General features: G+C 27.7%; 1 protein-coding gene and 1 pseudogene across 1 annotated transcript; one reads left to right on the top strand and one right to left on the bottom strand.

Moving 5' to 3' along the window:
- The first annotated feature begins 146 nt into the window (after positions 1-146).
- Positions 147-3,794, top strand: LOC113556417. The gene has a single exon (XM_026961341.1). It carries the CDS (start codon positions 172-174, stop codon positions 3,544-3,546), a length of 3,375 nt encoding a protein of 1,124 aa, XP_026817142.1. The 5' UTR covers positions 147-171; the 3' UTR covers positions 3,547-3,794.
- Positions 3,795-9,570: 5,776 nt separating this feature from the next.
- The window catches only part of LOC113558231, a 44,118-nt pseudogene continuing 28,150 nt past the window's right edge, over positions 9,571-25,538 (bottom strand).

Raw genomic sequence — 25,538 nt, forward strand, 5'->3', positions numbered from 1 at the left:
CTGTTTCAAGTGTGGCAGAACAAATCATTTTGCCAGAGACTGCAGAGCATCACAATGGGATCAAGAAAAGTTTAGAGCCAATCAGCAAAGTGGACAACAAAATTCCAAAAACTCCGTTAGAAATGTATTGATATGTAGATATTGCAAGAAAGAAGGGCACGAGCTAGAAGAATGCCGCAAAAGGAAATACGTAAACAGCAAAAAAGAACAGGACCCAAAAGAAGTCACCACAGAGCATCAGAATGCGGGAAATGGGGCAGAGCCGAGCACAACCAGCGCACGTTCGGTTCAGCAGATTCAGAGCGCTGTTTTAAGTCTGCAACGGCCCTCCACTTCTCAGCAGCATTGATAGACAATACGACCTCGCTCAAGATTGAACAGCGTGTGAAGGAAAAAGTAAGATTGTTGGTGGATACTGGTAGTGACGTAAATATGATAAAACTTTCAGAGCTGAAGAAAAATATACTGGTGGACGAAACCACTATTTACAAACTAACAGGTATAAATTCACAGCCAGTGTTCACCATAGGATCAGTCACTTTAAAAATCCAACTTGGAACAGAAGATACAATTGCCGTGTTCCAGGTAACGCATGACAACTTTCCTATATCAGAAGCAGGGATTTTGGGCGCTCCATTTCTTCGAGACAATGGAATAAATATTAACTTCAGAACCTCTTCATTGTCGACAGAATCTCCAAATCCAGAACCTCCAGAACCTCAGATTATCCAACCACGTTCGGAAACACTCATACCCGTCTTGACAGACAAGGAAGATGGAACAACCTTAATAATCCATGCGCAGAACATCGGAGAAAAAGGGATTGTATCGGGAAATATTGTCAATCATGTAAAGGATGGACAAATATTGGTCTCGGTAATAAACACGTCAGAGGATCCCATCGAATTGTTTCCACCCCGACTGGGGGGTGTGCAACACGAAATCTTCAGAGAATCAGGTGCCTACGTCTGTCATCAAATAGAAGAACAGAAAGTTAAAGAGAGCCGAAAAAAAAGGTTAACAGAAACAATTCGAATGGACCACCTAAATCACGAGGAGCGAGCCAGCCTCCTACGAATATGTAAAAAATATCAGGATTTATTCCATTTTGAGGGAGAACCTCTATCGTTCACCACAGCGATCCAGCATGAAATCAAAATTCCGGAAGGAACGGCTCCAGTAAACATCAGGCCATATAGGCTTCCCTACGCTCATAGACAGGTGATTGTCGAGCAAATGGAAAAATTAGAAGAGGATAATATTATTCAACCGTCAGAATCGCCATGGAACGCACCTCTAGTAGTGGTACCTAAGAAACCTGACGCGAACGGGAAACCACAATTCAGGGTCTGTGTGGATTTTCGCCGTCTCAACCAGCTTATCATCGGGGATGCTTTTCCAATTCCAAGGATCGATGAAATTCTGGACCAACTAGGACGCTCCAGATATTACACTACGCTAGACCTCGCCAGTGGTTACCATCAAGTACCAATTCGACCACAAGACTGTGAGAAGACGGGATTTTCAACAGACAAAGGTCACTTCGAGTTTGTCCGAATGCCCTTCGGACTATGTGGTGCCCCAAGCACGTTCCAGCGTTTGATGAACAACGTGTTGACAGGACTGAATGGTATGAAGGCGTTTGTATATCTAGATGATATTATTATACACGCAGTCGATCTAATGGAACACGAGACTAGGCTGGAAGAAGTATTCCAACGATTGCGGAAATTCAACCTACAGCTTCAACCGAACAAATGTCAATTCCTTAGACGCGAAGTCATCTACCTCGGACATTTAATAACGGATGCGGGTGTGAGACCCGATCCGACAAAAATCAGCTGCGTACGAGATCACCCCGTACCCAGAAATCCAACCGAAATTAAGCAATTCCTCGGACTCTCGGGTTATAAATACCAGGATATAATGTCGCTGTATGAAGCTACCGCAAAAATTTGCGGACAAATGACAGAGCGGTTCGGAAGTACGGAAATATCAAATGCATGCGAACAATTCGTACAGGTATTTTCAAGAGCAACATTGCCCTACCTGTATGAAATCGAAACCAGTCATCGTAATATGCTGCTTTCCATTGGAGATAAATACACGGGGGAAGCTAGGATACGACGAGGATTGGTCCACACAGTACAACGGATGGTGAAAGTCTTGTATGGCATGTATTCAAATATTGACACCGATTTCATATTCAAACAAATAATAGCTCTCAGTCTAAGCAGAAATCAGAACATCACCTTAAGCTCGGAGAGGATAAGAATCATGCAGGTGGATACAGACAAACAGATAAAGAAGATCACAGAGCATCAGGAAAAACTGGAGGAAAATCTCCAGTATTTACAAGAGCAAACTAGAGTAGTCATACAAAAGCTTGACAAAATAGAATTTAAAACAAGGCTACTGGAACAGGCGTTTCTTTTCGAAATTTTACTTAATCAGTATTCATACGAAACCCAAAATTTAATGGCCGTAATTAACTCAGCAATGAATGGCGAAATACATACAAGCGTGTTTTCATCGGAGAAATTTCTCATGGAATTGAGGGAAATTAAGATGAACTTACCGGTAGGAACAGCATTGCCACTAGAACTTAAAGCAGAATCTCTAACAGAATTTCTACAAATCTCTGATCTAACAATCCTGCATAGAGAACACTACTTGGTCTTTCTTATAGGAATACCTTTAACGTCTGTTGAGGAATATACCATGTATCACCCTATTTCACTACCCATCCAATATGGCGAAAATACCATAGCCCTAATTCCCCCTGAAATCGACTACCTAGCATTAAGTAACGATAACGAAAATTTTATCTCATTAGGGGTAAGTCAATGGGAATCATGTAGTAAGTTAGAGTCATATACACTTTGTAAGGGTGAGCAACCGATCCATTACCGAACGGGATCCAACTTATGCGAGTTATCTCAATTAACTAAATTTAACACCCATTCGAAAGACTGTAGAGTCAAACTAGTCACATTAGAGACACCCATTTGGCATCGATTATCGAAGACAAACTCTTGGTTGTACTATACTCAACCAGATTTATGTACGATTAAGTGCACAGATCCTCCGCATACATTCAGAGTTGAGATCTCGGGTGTGGGTAGGTTGACCACCTCCTCATCTTGTGAAATTCATACAAAAAGTTCTATACTCGTACCATTCTCTAAATCCAATAGAAATATTAAGCTTGATATAATACCGGAAAATCGTAAATCCAATATAAAATCAATGTTAACAGAAACTTTTTGCTCAGTTATGCCACAGAACCTCACTAATGTAAAAATATTTAAGGATTTTAATTCATTAGCTCATAGAGCAATGGAATCGAGTGAACTTAAGCCTAAACCCACAGAACCATTGTTTATTTTTAAAATAGAATTCCATATTACCATGCTTTATATATCCATAACCTTTTCTATATTATTTATAAGTGCAGTAGCTATAAGGTTTAAGAATAAAATCATAAAAATGTATAATCCGGAAATTGCGGACAATCTTTCAAATAACAATCAAGATAACCTTTAAGTTTGTAATTTAAAAAAAAAAAAAAAAAAACCCTTTTTGTATTGTCTTTAAGTTAGAAGTAAAATTAAGTTAGTTTAAGTATAAAAGACACCATGTGGCGGTATTGTAACTAGGTGTACCCGTAGTTTAAGAAATTTGTAAAAGTAGTAACTTAGGTCGCAGGGACTGCTCCAGTTTAACGCTGGGGGTATGTTGTATATGCATGCCTGTGTGTATGTATATATGTATGTATGTATGTATGTATATATGTATGTATGTATGTATGTACTGCGTATATATTTATGTATGTGTGTATGTATGTATGTGCCGATGGAGCTTGCATATATATAACGCTCAAATGCGTTGACTCAGGATAAAATACCTGTGTGACCGATTCGGTTCTCACGATGGTCTACGTGACCAAAAAGGCTGGGTCAGCACATACTGAAGACCTCGGACGGACCGTTGCAACGCGCCCCGTCTGTTGGTAATTAGTCGAGTCTGGTCTAAAGAGGGAGTGACACCTACGTTACTCAGCAGAGCATCTTATAATTTTTATAGCAGAACCTCGTATAGTTTTAATCAGATCCTCTCGTAATATTAGTATTTAATATTCATTTCTTTAGTGTGTAATTCATTTAAATATTCATTTCTTTAGTGTTTAATTCATATCAATATTGATGTATTCAGTGTTAAGTTCATAAATCAGTAATTATAATATAATATATATACCTATAACCAACACCTGTGTTACTTCATTTGACACTAACAACCAAGATAAACCTCACACGACGGTACTCCACACTTCATATGTATGTAATATTATAAAATATCAATGAATAAATTTTTGTACAAAACAATGCTTGAAATTTTAGTTGAAGTATTACAATAAGGTATACCAAGTGCACAAAACTTAACCACTTTTTAGGTGACCACCTTCAAATAAATCATAAGATGTATTAACTATTATTTACCAATTGTAAATTGATTTTTCTCCTCTGAAGTGGCATTAAAAAAAAAAAAAAAAAAAAAAAAAATATAATATAAGTATAATTTATAAACACATTTATAAATATTTATATACAATAAAGTTGTTGAATGCTGCTAATACAAAGTTGTCATCTTCAATTTTTTATAAATAGAATATTTACTTTATATATTTATTTATTAGAATATTTAGAATATTTTAATACAATATTTCTTTAACTAATATTACACGTCTGTGACAAAATATGTACTATTTGAATAATTTTCATACAACTATTCATTTTTGTTAACTATAAAGCTTTATCAGTGTTGATTATAAACATTAATATTTTTATAAATGTATCATCGAATAATATGACTCGCTTAATAATATATATTATAATATTAGAGTTATGTTTTTTAGTTAATATAAAGTTCATATTTAGGCTAACAACCTGTGTTGTCGAAGCCTTAATTTAATAAAATATCTCTATTTTAATCAAATTATAAAATAATCTTTAGTTGTTATTTTTGTCAATTTAATCGTCATCGTTATTACCTTTGTTTTTGATACTGTCTTCATTGCTACAATTGCTTATAACAAATATTACAGTTAATATAATTAAAACTTTAAACGAAGTCATCGTAGTTATTGTTCAGAGAACTACAAAAAACGAGTATAAATTTTGTTTTTGAAAGAATATACCTAAAATGATTAGATTCTGAATAGGTACTAAAATATTATTAACTCCATGCTATTGCATTTTTACTTTAGTGTTTATGCATTATAAGTTATAACACTTAAGTAAACATATTAGTCAAAATGTATTTATAACATAGACAACTGTTTAGTTTTTATTTGACGCGTATCGATTATGCCTCTCATATTACAATATTACTTTATATGCATTATGTGAGCGTTATATATTAATATAATTTATTGTGTATGTATATTTTTTATAAGTTACTAAATTTAACGGCACATAATAATAAGTATTTGATCTCCAAAAATGTCCGTTGTTTTTGCTACAACATTTTAATTGTTTATTTTTGTTATGGAATAGAAGTCTTTGGTTTATTCAGGAACAAAAACAAATTAATTGTTTTTAAATAAACATAAATTATGATTTTGCAGATTCTTCAATTGTGATACAAGTCACTTATTTTAAAGATGATTCAGAAAAAGCATAAAATCTGTGTCATTTTATTTTTAATTGTACAACTGAAATTTTTTTTTAAGATACGAGGCCATATTTTCTGTTACGATGCGAACTGCTCAATTATTTTAATATACATTAAACACGTATACAAAAATAAATAAAAAATAAACAATTACGTAATATGTAACCAAATTTAGCAATAATTCTTAGTCATTAGTCAGTAAATATTTATAGGCCAAAAACAATTGTGTACATTAGCATAGGAAACTAGGTTAAGTTATGATAATAGGTAAATAAGATTAAGAGAAGGCGAAAAAGGGTTAGAATTGTAGTGAAAATTATTTAAATAATAGTTCAAAATAAATTACCATGTCATCCTTTTGTAGGGTATTCTTAATTTCCTACTTCTAAGAAAATATAATTGTAATTTATTGTACTTATACCCTTACTTTTTAAAGTTCGTTATTTAATCAATAAAAATTGATTAAGGTAATATGTATGTGGTTCTTAAAATGAAAAAAATAAAATAGCTAACATAATGTATACTGGACGTATGTATCGGATTACTGTCAATATGTCGCGCCTATGTGCACAAGTCGCCTAGTTAGCCACCCGGGTCGCTTGTAACGTGAACGTAGTATAAAAAGTATATAATATACTAACATAAACTCTATTAGGAATGAGATCAGATCTCGGCGGACAACTTGTGCATTATACATAGTAGACTACATATAGGTAGTTGATTCGGTGTGGTTAACAAATGGGTGTTGTCTGACTGCCGTCCGACAAAAACCGGTCGCCGTGAAGTTGGGATCCAATATATTTTAAAGTGAAGTATAGGTACGGTTACGGTGTTGATTAATAGATTTCGGCAATTATAAAGATAATATTTTAACATAAATTTGTTATTAATATAAGCTTAAATATTTTCAATATTTATTGTTGTCTGTTAATCAGTTATAGTAAAACTTTTTTTTATAGTTTCACATAATATGTACGAATTTTTTCTCAAACTCGGACGTAACATAAAACACTTTTTAGTCCATTAGCATCAATTTTTAATATTCATAAAAATAAGCAAAAATTTTCTGCGTGAATTTTGATAATAACATATAACTTTAGAAATCAAGTATTAAATGTTTCACTTTTTTAATAACTATTCTCGCTAAGGTTCAACACTATGACAGCGATCAGCACGTCAAATGACGACATAAAAATGTCGATAGCGGCGTCATAATAACACCGTAACGTGGAGCAAAATAATTGGCCCATGGTAATATTATATCATTATATCGATAAATAAATTTAATTATCATTAACTAATATGAAGTCCCTTACTAATGCATTCTAAAAATCAAAAATTAATTTTACATTAAATAAATCAATTGATATTTAAAACATTTTGGATATTACATATATGTAAATATCAATATCTAAATTTTTGTACAAAATAATGCTTGAAATTATAGTTGAAGTATTATATTAAGGCATGCCAAGTGCATAGAACTGAACCAATTTTTATGGTTACCATCTTACAAATAAATTATAAGATTTATTAATATTTATTTACCTATTTGAAATTAAGCAGCATTATAAAAAATATAAATAATATAATTATAATTTATAAACACATTTTTAAATATTTATATACAATAAAGTTACTGAACGTTACTATTACAAATTGCCATCTTCAGTTTTTTGAAATTTATTAAATCATAGATTAATTTTGTGCCCAAACTAACCCTTAATCAAATTTTAGGGGTAGTTTCACTTTAATATTTTTTAAATATTTTTCCCATAATCCCTATGTTTTTTTACAATAAGTTTATTTAAAAAAAAAAAAATAAATAAAAATTCACGCAGAAAAGATCTTGTTGATTTTTGTTTTTTTATTGTTTTTAAATCAATTTCGGTTTTTATGGACAACCACTTAATGTGGGAAAACAGGGTTGGTTCTAACGTGCCCAGATTAAGCGGAATCCACTGTATACATCTCTGCCAAAATATGTACTATTTGATTAATTTCTCTACAACTATTTTTTGTTAATTTTTAAGCATGACAATTTACAATTGTTGATTATAAAAATCAATATTTTTATAAATGTGTCATCGAATAACATGACTTATTTAATAAGCAATGACTTAAATAATATATATTATGATATAAGTTAATATAAAGTTCATGTTTTAATAAAAATTATAAAATAAATGTAAATTGTTATTTTTGTCAATTTATTTTTGTTGTTGATACCTTTTTTTTTCACACAAATACTTATAACTAGGACTAGGAAGTTGATACGTTTTGTATTTTTGTTTGGAACTTTTTAGACGATGCTCTCCTGGCCACAAATGTGTTTCATTAGCATGTGAATCTGAACAACTAATTTATATTTTGCATTATTTTGTATTTTTTGGTTTTAATTATTTTTTAAGTCATTTTTTGGTAATTTCCCCGCGTTTTTAGTCATTTTTACTGATTTCACATTAGTTTACTACTTATTGTTTAATTTTGTAATTTTTTTTAGGTCATTTTTTAATGTTTTTAAGGTCATCAACTTCTGAGTCCTACTTATAACAAATATCACAGTTAATAATATAGAAACTTTAAAAGAAGTCGTCATAATTATTATTCAGATAACTACAAAAAACGAGTGTAAATTTTGTTTTTTATAAAATATACTTAAAATGATTAGATTCTGAATAGGTATTAAAATATTATTAACTCCGTGCTAATGCTTTTTTACTTAAGTGTTTATGCATTATAAGTTATAACAACCAAGTAAACATATCATGTATTTATAACATAGACATCTGTTTAGTTTTTATTCGTATCGATTGTCCCTCTCATATTACAAAATTAAATTATGTGCAATGTGCTAGCGTAATATAATATAATTATTTGTGTACCTATGTATATTTTTATAAATTACTAAATTAAACGCACATAAGTATTTTATCTCCTAGTTTTGTTATAAACTTTTAATTTTTAATTTTTGTTATGTAATCAAAGTCGTTGGTTTATTCAGGAACAAAAGCAAATTGTTTTTAAATAAATATAAATCATTATTTTTTATATTCATCAATTGTGATATAAGTAGCTTCTTTTAAAAATTATTCAGAAAAGGCATAAAATCTGTGTCATTATTTTTTTAATTTTACAACTGAAATTTTTTTAAGATATGAGGTCATATTTTCTGTTACAACGTACACTGCTCAATTATTGTAATATACATTAAATACGTATACAAAAATAAATAATAAAAAATAAACAATTACGTAATAAGTAACCAAATTTAGCAATAAGTCTTAGTCATTAGTCAGTAAATATTAAATAGCCAAAAACAATTATTTACATCAACATAGGAAATTAGGTTAAGCTACGATAATATGTATAGAAGAAATAAGAAAAGGCGAAAAGGGGTTCTTCAACGGTTACAACAGCAGTCACAACGGTCATATTTATAAATAAACAATAAACATAATTATATAAATATATATACAAAAAAAGTGTTTTAAGTTTGAACTCTAGATATGCGAAATTGGACTATAAAATATTTTAATGGATCGTCCAGGTTAGGTTATGTCACAAACGCATTAAGTGTATAATTATTTAATTCTTATATACCTATTTAATTTCATTTCAAACTTAAAAATAAATCTAGATTTTGTAAATCATAGTAGGTTATTCAATAATTTATTCAATAACTTCAATAATTAATTTCAATGTTATTAACTGTTGACAGAAAAAATTGTATTAAATAAAATTAGCCATTTTGATCCTATGGATGACAATATATTATTATTAAATATTTTTTTTGATTTTGATTTTAAGTTTTTTATTCAATCTGTTACAAAAAAATGAATAATAAAAACAATTTAGGATATAAATAGATAGTAAAAAATAAAAATAATAAACAAACTAGGGAATTTCCTGGTGTTTTTGTGGTTCTTCGACCTTGATTTTTGTGCGCAAGAGTGACGTGACTTTAAAGAAATCTTGGTTGTCAGAGTCCGGCTCTAGATCAACAAAAAACAACGGGAGAGGGTTTTTAGTTAGATGATGTCTAATGTGTGTGACTTGTTTAGTCGCGAAACCGATCTCCTCAATAGGTGAAGAGATTTCAGATACTGAGGTAGTGGGGTTCCTTACAATAATTCTGTATGGTTTTTCAGATTGAAGCTGATATGTGCGTGGAACTCTGCATCGTTTTCCTTTAGGAAATAGATTAGAGTTCTATAGTTTTCAGGTTTTTTAGTTTGGATCTTTAGGTGGATGGATGTCGATTTGTATATAAAACGGTTGCGTTTAATTAGGTTTGTAATTTCAGTGAGTATATCTGTAATATTGCTTTCTCCTTTAATAAAGATGGGTGGCGGCAATATTTTCTTCAGTGGTGTATATGCGGTAGTATTCGTGGTATCCTGACTGGATGATTCGTGTACGTCGTTGTCCTCATCGTCGAGATCGGCGAGTACATTATAGCGATTATTAAATAGTTTTGGTTATTTTTGTAGAAATATTTTTTGATATTGGTGTTGTGGACAAAGTGGATAGTGACCTTTTATTGGGATCAGTTGATGTTGAATTTTTATTGCTTCTAGATAATTTGATTATTTTTAATTTTAATTGGTGTAACAGTTTTATGTGACTTTATAATAATAATATTGTGATCCATGGGATAAATTAGTTGATTTTATGTAATAAATTAAATTTTTTTTTTCTGAGCAGTTAATAAAATTTAAATTAATTATTTAGGTAGATACCTGCTGTGCTCTACAAAATCTAGATTTATCTTTAAATTTATATTATTATATTAACTATTATAGATTATTAAAATTGTAATTTTTGTATTTTTATATACAATTTCATCACTTGGTGATTTACTTAAATTTTTAGAAATAGAATATTGTTGTATCTATAAGCGATCAAATAATCTTTATTTTAGATTTATTTTATCAGTTTGGTATTAAAGCAATATTATTACAATAATAATACAAATATATCATACATTCATCACACGAAATTATCTCGTGACAAAAAATGATCCACTCATAGGCGAAATGTGTGGAGTTGACTACACAGTTAAACACATAATCACCGAATATCAAAAATACGTAGATATGAGAAAAAGACACCATATTATACAACGTGATCATACGACCTACTATGTGTGGGACAGTCCCGCTTTTGAACTTTGTATCTCGCTGTCCCCGAAGAATCCAAAAATGCCCCGCTTTAGCCAGTTAGTTAGTATACGTATAATATGCATACTTATATACAATATACAATTTATATATACATTTTATACTGTAAACAGTGTAAATCCTCATAGACAATAGTCTATAGTCCAAATATAAAAATTATATCAAAATAAGTATGTAATTGAAGTCGTTATTTCGGATTTGCTATTTGTGGATACAAGAAATGTAATTTAGTCTATTATAATAAATTTATAACATTTGTCTGTTTTTTTATTTTGTTATTTTTATATAAAAAAATAATATATTTTTTCTAATAAAAACGCATTGTGTTTTACTATATTTCTAGTGATGTGATTTTACGCAAAAAATATTTTGGTTTTCCTATTAAAATTTACAAGTGCGACAATGAGTTAAAAAAATATATAACCCTATAATATCACAACAGATTGGAGAAGCGTTAAGACCAGACCAACAATCAATAACCAACACTATACCGCATACAATTTATAAAAGAAATACAATCATATTACTTGATTTAAAACACACAACAATGTAAATTAATTTTAAGTTAATATTTAATGACCAAAGAAGCCAACGTTTAATGTATAAGAAAAAAAAATACACGTATTCTGATTATTGATTATGTCTGTTCAATAGACGAGTATTAGGTATCTCAATACTAAGAAAGTCAAACACCAATCAAACGATGGTACAAACTGATGTAAGTATAAATTTATCAAAACGGTTTTACAAAATTTAAAGTAAGTTTTGTCACAAACACAAAAAGAAACACTCTGATAATTTGGTTACTCAATATTTAATGCAGGATTATATTTATCAGTATGAACTGCAGGTGCTATAAGACACTCAACTTGGAAAGTTGGAACATCACGCCAAAAAACAAAAACAATACAATTTAGATAAATAATTTATTAATGACAAGCACTTTTACCTTACCAGTAAATACTAAGGATACAGATAAAACAGTGGGTTCCACGAATCTTAAATATTATTTATTTCAACATACAAGATAATTAACTAAATTATATTTCTAGGTTTATTATAACAATAATAATTCAACATGTTTCTTATTGTCTTTTGATATACCCCCAATGGTTTTGATATCTTCATCAGAATTATTGGTCCTGTGTTTTGAACTTTTATTTTTTTGTATATAATTTGGTTATATAATGTTGGCACCAAGTATCAATGTCATATTTCATTATGACAACAAACAAAAATAAATAGGTAAAAATAATACATAATGCATTTTTTTTAAATTATTTATATAATAGGTATATTTTAAATTTATATATATATATATTTAACCTTATGTAGGTATTAATTTGTTAAATAAAATTATTTAGCATTGTTTTCTATTGTATTATTAAATAATGTCACGAAGAAAATAAAACAAACCTAATTAAATAAATAACAATTAAAACAAAAAACTACTTAAGAACTCACGATAAAATTAAAAAACGGTCATTATTAATAAGAAATTATTTTAGTATCTAGTTAAATCAAATCGTATTTATCAGACAGATTAATACAAGATTACTACAGATAAACTACAAGTTATATAATAGTAATACTAGCTAGGGATATGAATTTTAAGGATTTTACAATATTTTTTTTAGACCCCAGGATATAGTTTTTCAAGTTTAATAAATTATAATTCAAATTTCAAACAAAGTTAATTTAAAAAATATTAATTTTTTTGTAAATCAATATAACTTTAAACACCTTATAAGTCAATAATTTTGTTGTGTTTTCAAATATTTTAGTTGAACATTAAACATTATCATTTTATAGTAACTTATATAGGTCTATGAATATTATTAATTAAAAAAAAAGTGTATTTTATCAAAATTATATATTTGTTAATTAGACTTTTACGGTAGTGATATTAAAATAAGTAAAAATAAATTTAAAATTTAAATTACATATTAGTAGTTATTATCATTAGTATAATAAATATATCATTAGATTGAGTATCTATCTTAAAATTAAGTTTGAACGCGGAAGGCCACAGTTTTTAAATAGCCCAATCAGGAAATTGTTTTTTCTTTGTACAAGTTTCATGCTTTTAAATAAGAGATGGCTTTAGAGCTGTGATTTGTATTTTTTCGTTAGACACAACTAAGTAATAACAGATTAAATTCAAATAAACCTATTATAGATATTTTATTTTTATTCAATTAACGTTGAAATACAATAAGGTTATTCATTTTTTAATAATTAATAAATAGTTTTTTAATTTTTCAATAAGTAACAATGCGTTTTTATGTGAACTCTCATTAATCCGCCGTTTTTGTTAATCCGGCTGCGACAGTAGCGTGGTCTGATATCTGTTGGATTACCGAGATTCTGTATTTAGTTTTAGGCTATGTAGTAACCCAGCTTTTTCTTATTTTTGCCTCTAACTGATTAGGACATTGTTTTTATTTATTTATATCTAATAGATTTTTTTACTTTATTACTATATTATTAGCAGGGCTTGAATTTTATATCACTAAAAATAAATGAAATATGTGCTGTAATATGATCTAAAAAATTTTATGATAAGCTCTATGATATAACCTAAAAACATGAAAAATACCAAAAAAAAAAATGTATTCTGTTCATAATTAAAAAAAACTTAAATTTATTAACTAAAGATTATTTGTTAATTAATAGGTACATTTATAATTAATCCTAAACAAAAATATATAGATACGAGCCGTAAGCCGATAAGGAGTCATATTATTATTGTTCGATAGGCCAATACGCCAGACTATTTAAAAAAAGACTTTAATATGAACGAAAATGTCGGTATTTTTCATATGTATTAAAAAAAAAAACAGTGGGCATGTGAATATCGCTCTGCTGTATAGTACAGATGTGTTAAATTTGAATGCAATGACAGGTATCATTGTATACGAAAACGATTGATAACGATTCTGAACGGAGATGATTTGTTAATCTAAGATAATTAGTAAAATATATTATAGTATTACCTATATTTAAATTGTAATATATTGTTATTTTACTCGATTTCGTAAAAATTAAATTTCATACGCTCATAAAATTGTTTCTATATTGACGCTGTTTTTCAAAGAGGGGTTTAAGTACAAAAATCAAAGCATTATTACTACTCCAAAACGTGATGATAGACACAAAAAAAAAAAAAAAAAACATACATCATTGTAAAATCAATACATTCTTCATTTCGTGCAGAATCTAAAATTAACATAAATGAAAAGTTTTTATAATTTTCATATCACATTATATAAACTAAATTTATGAAAATACTAAATAAAACGTTATATTATGCAAATTTGCAAAAAATAACACCAAAACTTGAAAAATAGCACTTAAAACCTTAAATACTTCAAATATACAAATAATAGTATTATAAAATTTTATATTTGGAGTCTCTGGTGCATAAAACAAATTTATAGCTCACTCTGATATTTTTATCTGTATCCTATAATAATCAGAAAATCCTATAAAATCCGAGCCCTGATTATTAGATTACCAATTTTATAATATAATATTGTAAATACAAAATATAGAAACTTATAGATTATCTGTTTACCATGACATGTGCATGGGGACTACGCCCGTAATTTTGTATAAAAAGGGTTGTGGTTTCATTTTTAGATTCAAGGCCGTAACTGGAAATTAATTTCGGGGAGGGGGGGTTAAACTCCTCTAGGTACGGCCTTGTTTAGATTGAATATATTTTGACTACATTTATGAATAGACCAGTGGAGTTGTTCTACATTTAACAACTTATCGGGCTAAGCTTTTTCAGTAAATAAATATTATTCTTCGACCTTATTTTGTGTTATTTATTTACTTCGAAATTACCAACACCGGAGCAGACCTACGACAAACTGGATTTCGTCGTTAAATCATGTTGAGTCTATCTCTACGGAGACTGGTTTACTACACTCTAATTAATACACAGATGACATACGACCACGTTAAATTTACTGAGATCTTGAGAACACTTTTTTTCTAGTTTATTTTTTAAACTAAAATTATATTTGTACTTCACTTAAAATTGTATTTGATTATTACGATGACTATAAAAATATCTTTATTGTAAAAAGTAAAAAAGTATTTCATAAATTATTTTATATTTAGTTTTGTTTTAAAGATTATTATAACAGTACTATGTACATAGCCATATAGCTATATAGGTATTGCGAACATGGCTGCTATATAATGATTTATAATATAAAATGTACATTATAATGATGTACGATAACAAAACACCAATTTATGTGATGTTATGGTTATTAAAAAAGCCATTGCTGATTGAGTCACCAAGTACCGGATAATTGAATAATTTTTAAGAACATTCTTATCGTTTTAATGGTATTTCAAACCTTCACTAAAAAGAAGCAATAATTGTTTGTATTTATTTTTAAATAATTAAAAATCATGTATAAAATATATATTATATTAACTTAATATGGATTTTAATTTCAGGATAATATGAAAATGAAATTAGTAGATTCTTAAGTACAATAAAAAATAGATAGTTTCTTTACTTTATTTTAAATGTATTTTATTTTAATCTAATTTTAAACATACGTATAAATAATATAAGCTCATCAATAAAAAAAAGTGTTTTATGGAATCAACCGGTTAATAGAATCAAAGCGATCTGAACCAATGTGATCACATTAAGCATAACTTACTGCTTATATAATAATAATAATAAGAATAAGAATAATATTAATTCGTTGATTTAATTAAACATATGATGTTTCTATATTATATTTCTTACATATTCAACCATAGTACATACTATAATAATACCAACATTAGCCAATACCATGTTGTGTATGTCAACATTGACCAAAATCCTGATATAAATGTCAACGTCCACTAGTGAATGTCTATATTATTTTAATTGTTCAACATTCAAAAATTTATTAGGTATTTGTAATCATTCGCTAGGTGGCTGTTATCATTCACCAATTGAGGACATTCAAAGTTACATAAACACAGAACGACACCACGCTTATGTTCAGAAGTCGGCCACTCTGGTCGCTTCTTTATGTGAATAATGTATAGAGTACGTACTTGCGACGATACGATCTGCAATTATTTCTTTAAGACGTGTAGTACTTAATTAATTCCTTTAAAAAATAAATTGAATTTAATGTATCATTAGTGACACTATTTAAACTTTGTTTTCATTGCTAAATTATACTTTAATTAAATTACGTTTGTATTTGTGTGCATAAATAATACACAAATAAGATTTATCTGCCTGCAAAATATAAATATCAATAGATTTATTACCACACTAAAATAATTTTGTAAACTAAGCATTTTACTCCATACGTTTTAATATACAGTAGAAACGGTTTAACGGCTTATAACAAAAACAGTTGTTGTAACATATTGACATATTGTAGGTGTCGTATTGTTTGTCATATTGTTGGTGGTTTGAAATCATTAAACAAAACTTAAATTGTAAACACAATTTATTAAAGTCGTTTGTGGTTATACTGTTTCGATGGTTTTACGTAAAATCATTAGCCCCGTCGAAAAGGCAGAAATACAATTGAGAACGATCATTATCGTTAATACTTTTTTTAGACCCTTTTGACTATTACGATTGAGAAAACTCAGTTTCTATGATTCCGCGCAACGTTGTCAAACTTTGTCATTTGAAAATCCAACCGTATAGTGAATTTAATAATTGGTTGAAAATATTTTTCGGCATCATTCAGAAGTAGATGGTTTTATACAGCTAATGGTGTTATATCCAAATTAATTATATAGACATATATTTGCTGATTATACTTTAAAAACATATTATGTTAAACAAGATTATTTATTTCCTTCAGTTTTACGAGCAAAAGAACCATCTCGACATTCTAAGTAAATTTTTACAACAATATTGAACATTTCAGAAAATGTATTATGCTTAATAGTTTTTATTTTTAGGACTACTAATATCGCAGAAAGTTTCCTTCGCGACGGACAGTTTTATTCCACGCATTCATCTATATACGCTGTGATACCAAATTTACTGGAAACTTAGCAAGAAACGTTTTTAAAACTCTTTATTACAGTACAAACAGTACAAACAGTACGTCGAAGAGCATTTGCAAATATATTCAATTCTTCCTACATTTTGCGTGAGTAGATAATACTATTAATTTAATTTAGTAGCATACAATTGTGAGCTTATTTTATTATTTTTTTTTTAAATAAATAGTTAAGTATAAAGATTATTAATATTGATAGTTTCTACATAGTGCAATACACGTAACTCAACGTACAATCACACCTACATTATCAACAATATAATTATTTTATATCATATATAGGTTAGGTAAGGTTATTATGTATTATACATACATATGACCCGTTTATTGCACGGTGCCCCACCTTTGGTAACTTCTTAAGTTTTTAATTTTTTTTATTATTTTTTTTTTTTCTAAAATCTATGTTTGGATATATTTCTAAATACAAAACACTAACGAAAAAAAAATTTTAAAAATGTATATGTTTATGCAACAAGGGTGTAGAACATACTCAAACCTCGTGCAGCATGAAATATGTATTCATGTATACATTAATTATTAATTTTATTTTTATTTTTTATTTTTATTGTAAAGTTATTTAGTAATAGTAGTATAAATTAATATATGTTAAGGGTGAGAAGTTATCAACTGATGATACTTTAAAGACAGCATAAACGAGTTTTAAATATTTGAAAATTTTAAATGATTGAATTATGATGCTAGTAACCTCTGTTACTATATCCGTAAAGAAGTAGCTAGTTCGTCGTGATAAGTGAATTAAGACACAATCCGTATACCAATTGTTTAGCTAGATTCAGTTAACGTAGACGTGTTGGGCATGCGTATTATATACTATTAGTCATTGTTGTGAACTTGCCTGTAATGTATTTGGATTATACTGCGCATGATATAAACAGAAAAAAGGTTTTAAAAACAACGAAAACTTTAAAAGTATTCGCAAGATATTAAAAACTAGTAAGTTTCTTGAAATTGAGTATACCTTATACCTGTATTTTCTTATATAACAATAAAGTTATTGTTTCTAATATAAATCGGGTATTCCTAATGTATACGAGAATGACCTTTTTTTTTTTGACTTTTTTTTTACATCAAATAGTACTATTTGTTTATATATACATTTTTCTTTTGTAAAATGACGTAGGCGTCGGACTATGCGTATCTCTACGACTCTGCTCTTGAGTTTTAAAAACATGTAAAGTGGATTATCTATGCGGATAGTTCTTCCATGGTTATCGGGAAATATGTTTAGTCAACTTGGATATGTTGAAATGCATAATACGATGATGAATACTACAAGATAGCTGTATCCTTGTGGGCTTGTGGCCATGTAGTACGAATATAGTGTTTCAATACTATAGGATACGCCATGATTGCATAAGTTAACAAAATAATTATAAAATCATAAAATAAACCGATATTAGAATAAATTAATATTACAGAATATGCTACACCAACTTAAATATCCTTCCTCTGCAGAAATAGGTAAATTAACTATTTTTGAAAATAAAACATAATTAGCATTGTTAATTGACAATTGCATTTATGTTTTTATTATTTTTTTCAAACTATAAAATAAATTTTCTTCATAGTCTTAGTTCTAATGATTATATATGAGTTAAACTTCATCAGTATTATTGAATCAACCATTAAATTATACGATATCAGTTTTCTTATTTATTTCTTCATAAAATGTTATGATATTTTCGTATCCATCCTTTTCTAATAAATAAATATAAATACGTTATTACTACATCAAAAAGATTTCTTAGATATTTTTAGATAGTATTTTAGCTCGTTAGTTATCAGTATTTATGCACGTCATAACTAACTGTAATGCTCATATTTGAAACAGTGTGAAGTTCATCTCATGATTTCTCTCTTAAAAACTCAATCTTTCAATTTTTTTTTCAAATTGTATTAATAGCTGCATTTAATTTATCGATAAAAAGAACACGTATGTTTCAATCTTGTAGTATGCTAAATAATGCTGCCTAATTTATTATATATTTTTTGTTTATGTTTACAATGCGAGCCACGGCTTGCCAGACGGGTGGTAAGTTTTTATAAACAAATATGAATCACAATCAAACTGATTGAATTACACAATGTATGAAAATATGGATGTTGGTACAAATCCACAGCGACGGATAACAACAATTCTTTGTCATGGAGAACCACGAGACATACAGAGGCCTTGTGTTCAGATGTCACCTATCCGTAAGGAGAAAGGTACCTGAACACGCAGCGAACAAGAAAATGTCGAAATATACGCTTGGTATCTTAACCATGAATTTATACCAATACCAAACCCCATTGACTCTGAACTCGAAATTCTGCAATGCTAACATCTTAAAGTGACACGTGAAAAAAATCAAACATTTCTGTCCGTTAGAAACTGCTAAAGAAATAGATAACGACTTAAACAAAAAAAAAAGCACCAGGCTATGATGAAATAAGTCCAAAAATATTGAAAGAGCTTCTAAAGAAAGCTATCCATAAACTATTAGAGAATCTGCTTGAACGCTAAATACTGGTTATAGAAGAAAAAAAATTATATACCAGAACATCAGTTTTGATTATATATTTGACAATTATGTGTGCCCTGGTGTGGTTTTTCCACCAATTGTATGGGCTAGAATCATTTCACCAACATTATTACTCACAGTTTTACTGGTTAATTTTTAACCAAACCAACAATTTAAATATAATTTTACTTATAGTCCTAAACATGTAAAATTGCAAAGGAAAATTTTTAAACGGATTAAAAGAATATATGATAAATTTTTATAATTCCATATATTAATACAGTCGAACTTGACTAACTCGAAATCGATGTTAAAGTTTTAGTTAACCAAATCTAATTGTATTTTTAAATAGATTATAAAAAAATATATAGGAAGGTAATACCTATATTATAGGCTCTAATGCAATCGTAGTGTATTTTTGCAGGTAAAATTGGTTGAATCTTGTTAGTTACCGCATAAAAGCGCAATCGTGTTGCGTTTTTCAGATGTAAAAAAGTAGGGCAGCGCCAATCATGTTACACACATAACAGGGTGTTATAATAATATCATAAAAATCGGAACGCAAAAGGTGATATTAAAAGTTTAACTGTTTTGCGTACACGACAATAATTATATTTTACCTGTCTATACCGGTTTGGACAATATAATAATCATCGATAAACAATATAGAAATATTATTAAACTTTCTTCGAAAACTTACAGTGTGCGTACATATATTTTGTGATTTTAAATTTCTAACTTATATTTACTGAACATGGATTTAGAAATTAGTGACGTTTTCGAATCACGGCGTGGAAATGTTTGTATTAGTATAAATAATATACAAATTTACTAAACATCGTGTTATAAAAAATGACGATTTTTATTTTCGTTGTCCTAAGTCTATTAAGGATTCCTATGTGTGTAAATACTTTTAAACAAGTACTAACTATTAAAAATTATTAATAAACAAGTAATAACATAAAGGTAATTGTGCGGTGTGCGCTAACCACGTGTATGGTTTTAGGTTCAAATGTTCTCAGACGATTAGTGGTATTTTTATGCGCAAACAAGTATTTTTGGTATATATGTGCAAAATCAATACCGCCCCATAACAGAATATACAATTAAAATTTTTTTTAACATAAGCATTGAAATTATTATAACTTTTTAAACTTTTTTATTTTGTATGGCGTTGTTTCCGGGACTAAGCCGAAGATGTCCGGACGCCTATTAGGCAGAATTTCTAGTTGGGCGTCCGTAGATTTCTGCCATATCCGGTTGGAGGCCTTGTCCCTTAAACAGTTGCCTGGCCCACCCGTGATCGGAATTCGACGCGGTGACGATACGCATCAGAAGCGACGCCGTAGCCCATTCGGACACTCCGTCCCCAACTTTTTATATACTATAGGTACCACTATAAATTATTTACCCATTAACTCTGCAGTAACGTAATTGAGAAATGTGGTATCATCTACTCATATAACACATTAGGATTAGACTTTTTTCTTCTATGTAATACGTATATATGTATTGTACAAATTAATTGGTGTTACAATATGAATGCAAATATGTTATTATTATAGGTACAATAGTTTTACCTATTTTAGCTGGTTATATATAAGCATATTATATACATTTTTAAAAATTGTTCTAACAATACTTATTTTTAATACTGTAGAACTATAAAAGTACACTTACAATTAAACCCTAATAATTTTAAATATCCTATTAGTTAATTTCAAATATTCAACACATAATATTAGAATACATACAATTTATTTAAAGAAACTATTTATAAAAAGTTTTATCAAATAAAAACAGAGAAATTATTAGGTAACATTCTAAAATAGTAGAATAGTAAGTGTCAAATATAATTTTTGTTTACAGAATGAATTACTAGTTAAGAACTTTATAGTATTAAATTTGAAGTTTATTACTTATCAAAAATATCCATTATTATGATTTAATGAAAATAAAAATTTTAAATTCTTTTAAATAAGGATAAAGATATTTCAAAGATTGTATAGTGTTTAAGAAATAAAACATAAAAATTAATTGAAAATGTTAAATATCAGTGGTAATTTTGTTTAGGTATCATTTATTTTTTACTATACATTAATTGTAGTAATTATAATTTTTGTGAAATCCATAAACATTTATTCTTCAAATTCATATCAAAAAATGGTAGGTACTTATGTATTTTTAATTATTATATAGATGTCTAATAAGAGAAATGTATAGGGATCTTTATTGAATTTTCAGCAAAACATATTTTATAAACATTAATAAAAGAAAAACATTTTAAATAATGTTAAATTTTTCATGTTTTTAAAAAGTTTAAAATATTTTAAAATTATACCATAAACATTTATGCTATAAAAATTAATTTTACTTTCCGGTAGAAACTTTTTTAAATTAAGGAAAATTTATAAAAAAACATGAATTATATTTTAAAATATTAAATATAGATACCTAAACAGAATAATTATTAAAATTTCTAAAGATAATATAATATGTTGTAGTTTTTGAGATTTTTACGAATTCTGTTACCATTCTTCCTTAAAAGCTTATAAAAAAATAATGTGAATATAAATTTATGATTTTTTTTTATTCAAGAAATAAATAACTTATTGTTCAATTGCCCCCTCAGAATCTTAAAACACATATCATTGCAAATAATTTTCATTCATCAATTTATAAAAAAATTTAAAATAATATAATTGAAAGATGATTTTACCGATAATAAAAAAATGTATAAAAAAAACTATATTTTGGTACAAAATAAAAACTCATTATGATAGTTTAAAAAATATCATAAAGGTATTCCTAGTAGATAAATTTAAGTACTCGTAACTTTATCATGGTTATGTTAAACAAATAAATTGTAAAATGTATTAAGAATAATTAACTGATGTACGAGGTATCTTCTAACGCAATCTAAAAACAAAAAAAATAATAATAATTTGATATTTAAAATTGATGAGTCATTAATTTCATAGCCTAAACACAGAACATAAAACAATATAGATTATATAATTTAATTAATATCAATACTCAAATTTTAATAAAATATAAAGACTGAAATATCATTATTATTATTATATATGTTGTGTCAATAGATAAATAATAACATTTATTAAATATAATTAACTGTTATAAAATCCTTTACCCTTGCGTTCTAAAAAACAAAAATGAATTCTGCTTAAAACTGTTCATTTTATATTTAAATTGTTTGGATATTATGTTTATTATGTAGTATATTTTTGAATACTTTATGCTTGATCGAGTGACTAATCATTTATAGATTTTGCTTATTTTAAAATGTATACAATTTTGGAAGCCTGAATAACAAATGGGAGTGATTGGTAGGTCGTTGAAGGTTATGATAGGGCAATTTCTTGGTCTAACTGTGAATGCGAAATGAGTAGTTTTTGAACAATGAAAAAGTGTTTTTGGCAGCTAATAAATCTATAACCTGTTATATAATATTTCGTGTGTACCTATAGTGTATATATCATATCTATTAGACATCAAACAGATATTTAAATTTACAAATAGGTGCCATGATACAAAGATTTGAACCTTTCTTTCAAATATCAAAAAACAAAAATTATCCGTGATAAATAATTACCAACATCAAGTGTCAGTAAAAAGTTTCATGAGAAAGTTAAACAAATGCATGGTATTAACAAATGGATAAAAAATTAAAATATAAATATGACGCTATATTTTAAAAAGATACAACAAAGAACATTGCTTCGAATACATTTCATGTACCTACTTAATATTTTTTGTTCTAAATAACTGAAAACTGATACTGATGTAACTTAAAATTAATTTGATATATTTTATTAAATAATAATAATAAAAAAAAACATTTATAAATAAAAACAATTTTCTAACTTTTACCGGTTAGAATAATATAATAAAAAATAACTGTAATATATTTTATTATTTCATTTTTATATTTTTAGTTTACATAGTTTACATGCCAAGTATCATCAGAAATAGTTAATCCTAATATATTATTATTATATATAAGTATCTATAGTTAATTATTTGAACTTATTTCTGTCTTTCGGCTGAACATGAAATAGTAATAGGCTAAATGAACAGTTATATTATGTAAAGTTTTGTTGTTACGTTTAAAATAAAGAAACTATAATTCATATTATATTTATTAATGCTTTTCAATCACCAGTAACTAATTATTCAGTCAAATCTATAATGCAGTTTCGACTTCTATATGTACTGTTAGAATATTAATTTATCTTCGTTTATTTATCACTGGGTTGCTCTATTTCAATTCTAATTTTTAGAAGCCACCCATTTTCCAAAGGAAGAGTATATCAAATCAAACAAAATACCAAAATACATACATATTTCAATAATGCTTGTTAAAATATTAATATAAACATAGTTTATAGCAAAAATGATATTTTGATATATGAATAATTCATTAAATAATTAGAGTCTAATTAGTATTATAAACACAAATTTTCAACTAAAAATTGTAATTATTATTAAAACAATTTAGTTCATCTGATTTTATGCAAAAAAAAGGTTACAGTGGGCCTTGAAAATTTTTTGAAAAGTGTGTTGTGTTTAATAAAAGTTTGAGAACCACTGAATTTAACTATTAAATTTATGATGCGTATTATATTATTAATTTATATTTATTAATAAATATAAATTACTTCTTAATATATATCTAAATATAATCTAAATATATCTTAATATAATTAATAAATAATTAAGTAATTATTATTGGTTACCATATTCATATTTCTGTGTATCGTTATTTAGATCAGTTACAGTAGAATAGTTTGTAATAATGTTAATAACTATAGTTAATATTATTAAAACTTTATATGAAATCATAGTTTTAGTTTAGATAACTACAAAGAACAAACGTCACTTTTATTTTGCGAAGAATAAACCTAAAATGTTTTATTCTGTATAGGTACTATGATTTTATAAACATCAATCATTCAGTGCCTATTTAATTTTGTGTTTATTCAAAAAAAACGCTTGTTTTAAAATCTAAATGAAAAAATATAATGTTAAGCGGTACACATATGTTGAAGTAAAATAAAAAATATAAATTAAATTGTAGCTAAACTTAATTTTTGAACTTTGAAGTTGTATTCATAATTATTCATTAGTGATTAATCGATTTTGACCTTCACCACATGGTTAGTTGTTGTAAAATAATAAGATTGACTATAAATAATATTTATATTTAATGATAATATATTGCCACTACGATCGAAATAAACTTCTGTGTGATATTTGATTCGGATAAAAATTAATTTGGACGTTTTAATAACGATTATTTTTTTGGTATTTATTGTTTATTTTCTCGTCTAGGGATACTCGTGGTTCTAAGTTTAGTCCGCAATCCTAAAACTCAGAAAAAACAGAATTATTCAAAATACACTTGTTATATCTAACTGAATGTGTTTTTCTAATAGGATACAGTTCTGCAATTATTGGCAGTATACGTGCTAGCATTCCCCTTCTCTATAACATATATGTTTCAGACCAACCAACTACACTTAATACATCAATGGCAGACTATGCAGATGATAAGGTAAACATCTCTATGAATAATGATCCACTCATAGCCTCTTTAAACTTTCAATTCACTTAGAATCTATTGAAGACTGGTACACCAATTGTAGATTTATAATAAATCATAGCAAGTATATTCATACCACATTTACTTTAAGACAAGCTCCTTCTCTTAAGGTAACTATTCAACAGTGTTCTAATTCTATCCTCCCTTACAGTCAAATACTTTTGTCTCATTCTTGATAAAAGACTAACATAAGCCCGCCATATTAGAGATAAAAGACTATCTAAACAACCGTTTTCGCATCATCAGACCTCTTATTTTTAATAAACACACCTCACCTAATATCAAGTCCCTCGTATACAAAACATTACTGAAATCAATCTGGACATAAGACATCCAGCTTTGGGGAGGGGCTAAAAAATCTAACTCAAATAAAACCTAATCTTTCCAAAACATTGCCTTAAGAAACTTAGTTAGACATGAAATTACATTACAATCCACGAAGAAGCCAAACGCTTCTATTAAAAGATTCCACCATCAT

The sequence above is a fragment of the Rhopalosiphum maidis genome, chromosome 3 (genome assembly GCF_003676215.2).
Source record: "Rhopalosiphum maidis isolate BTI-1 chromosome 3, ASM367621v3, whole genome shotgun sequence".
Taxonomy (NCBI): Eukaryota; Metazoa; Arthropoda; class Insecta; order Hemiptera; family Aphididae; genus Rhopalosiphum; species Rhopalosiphum maidis.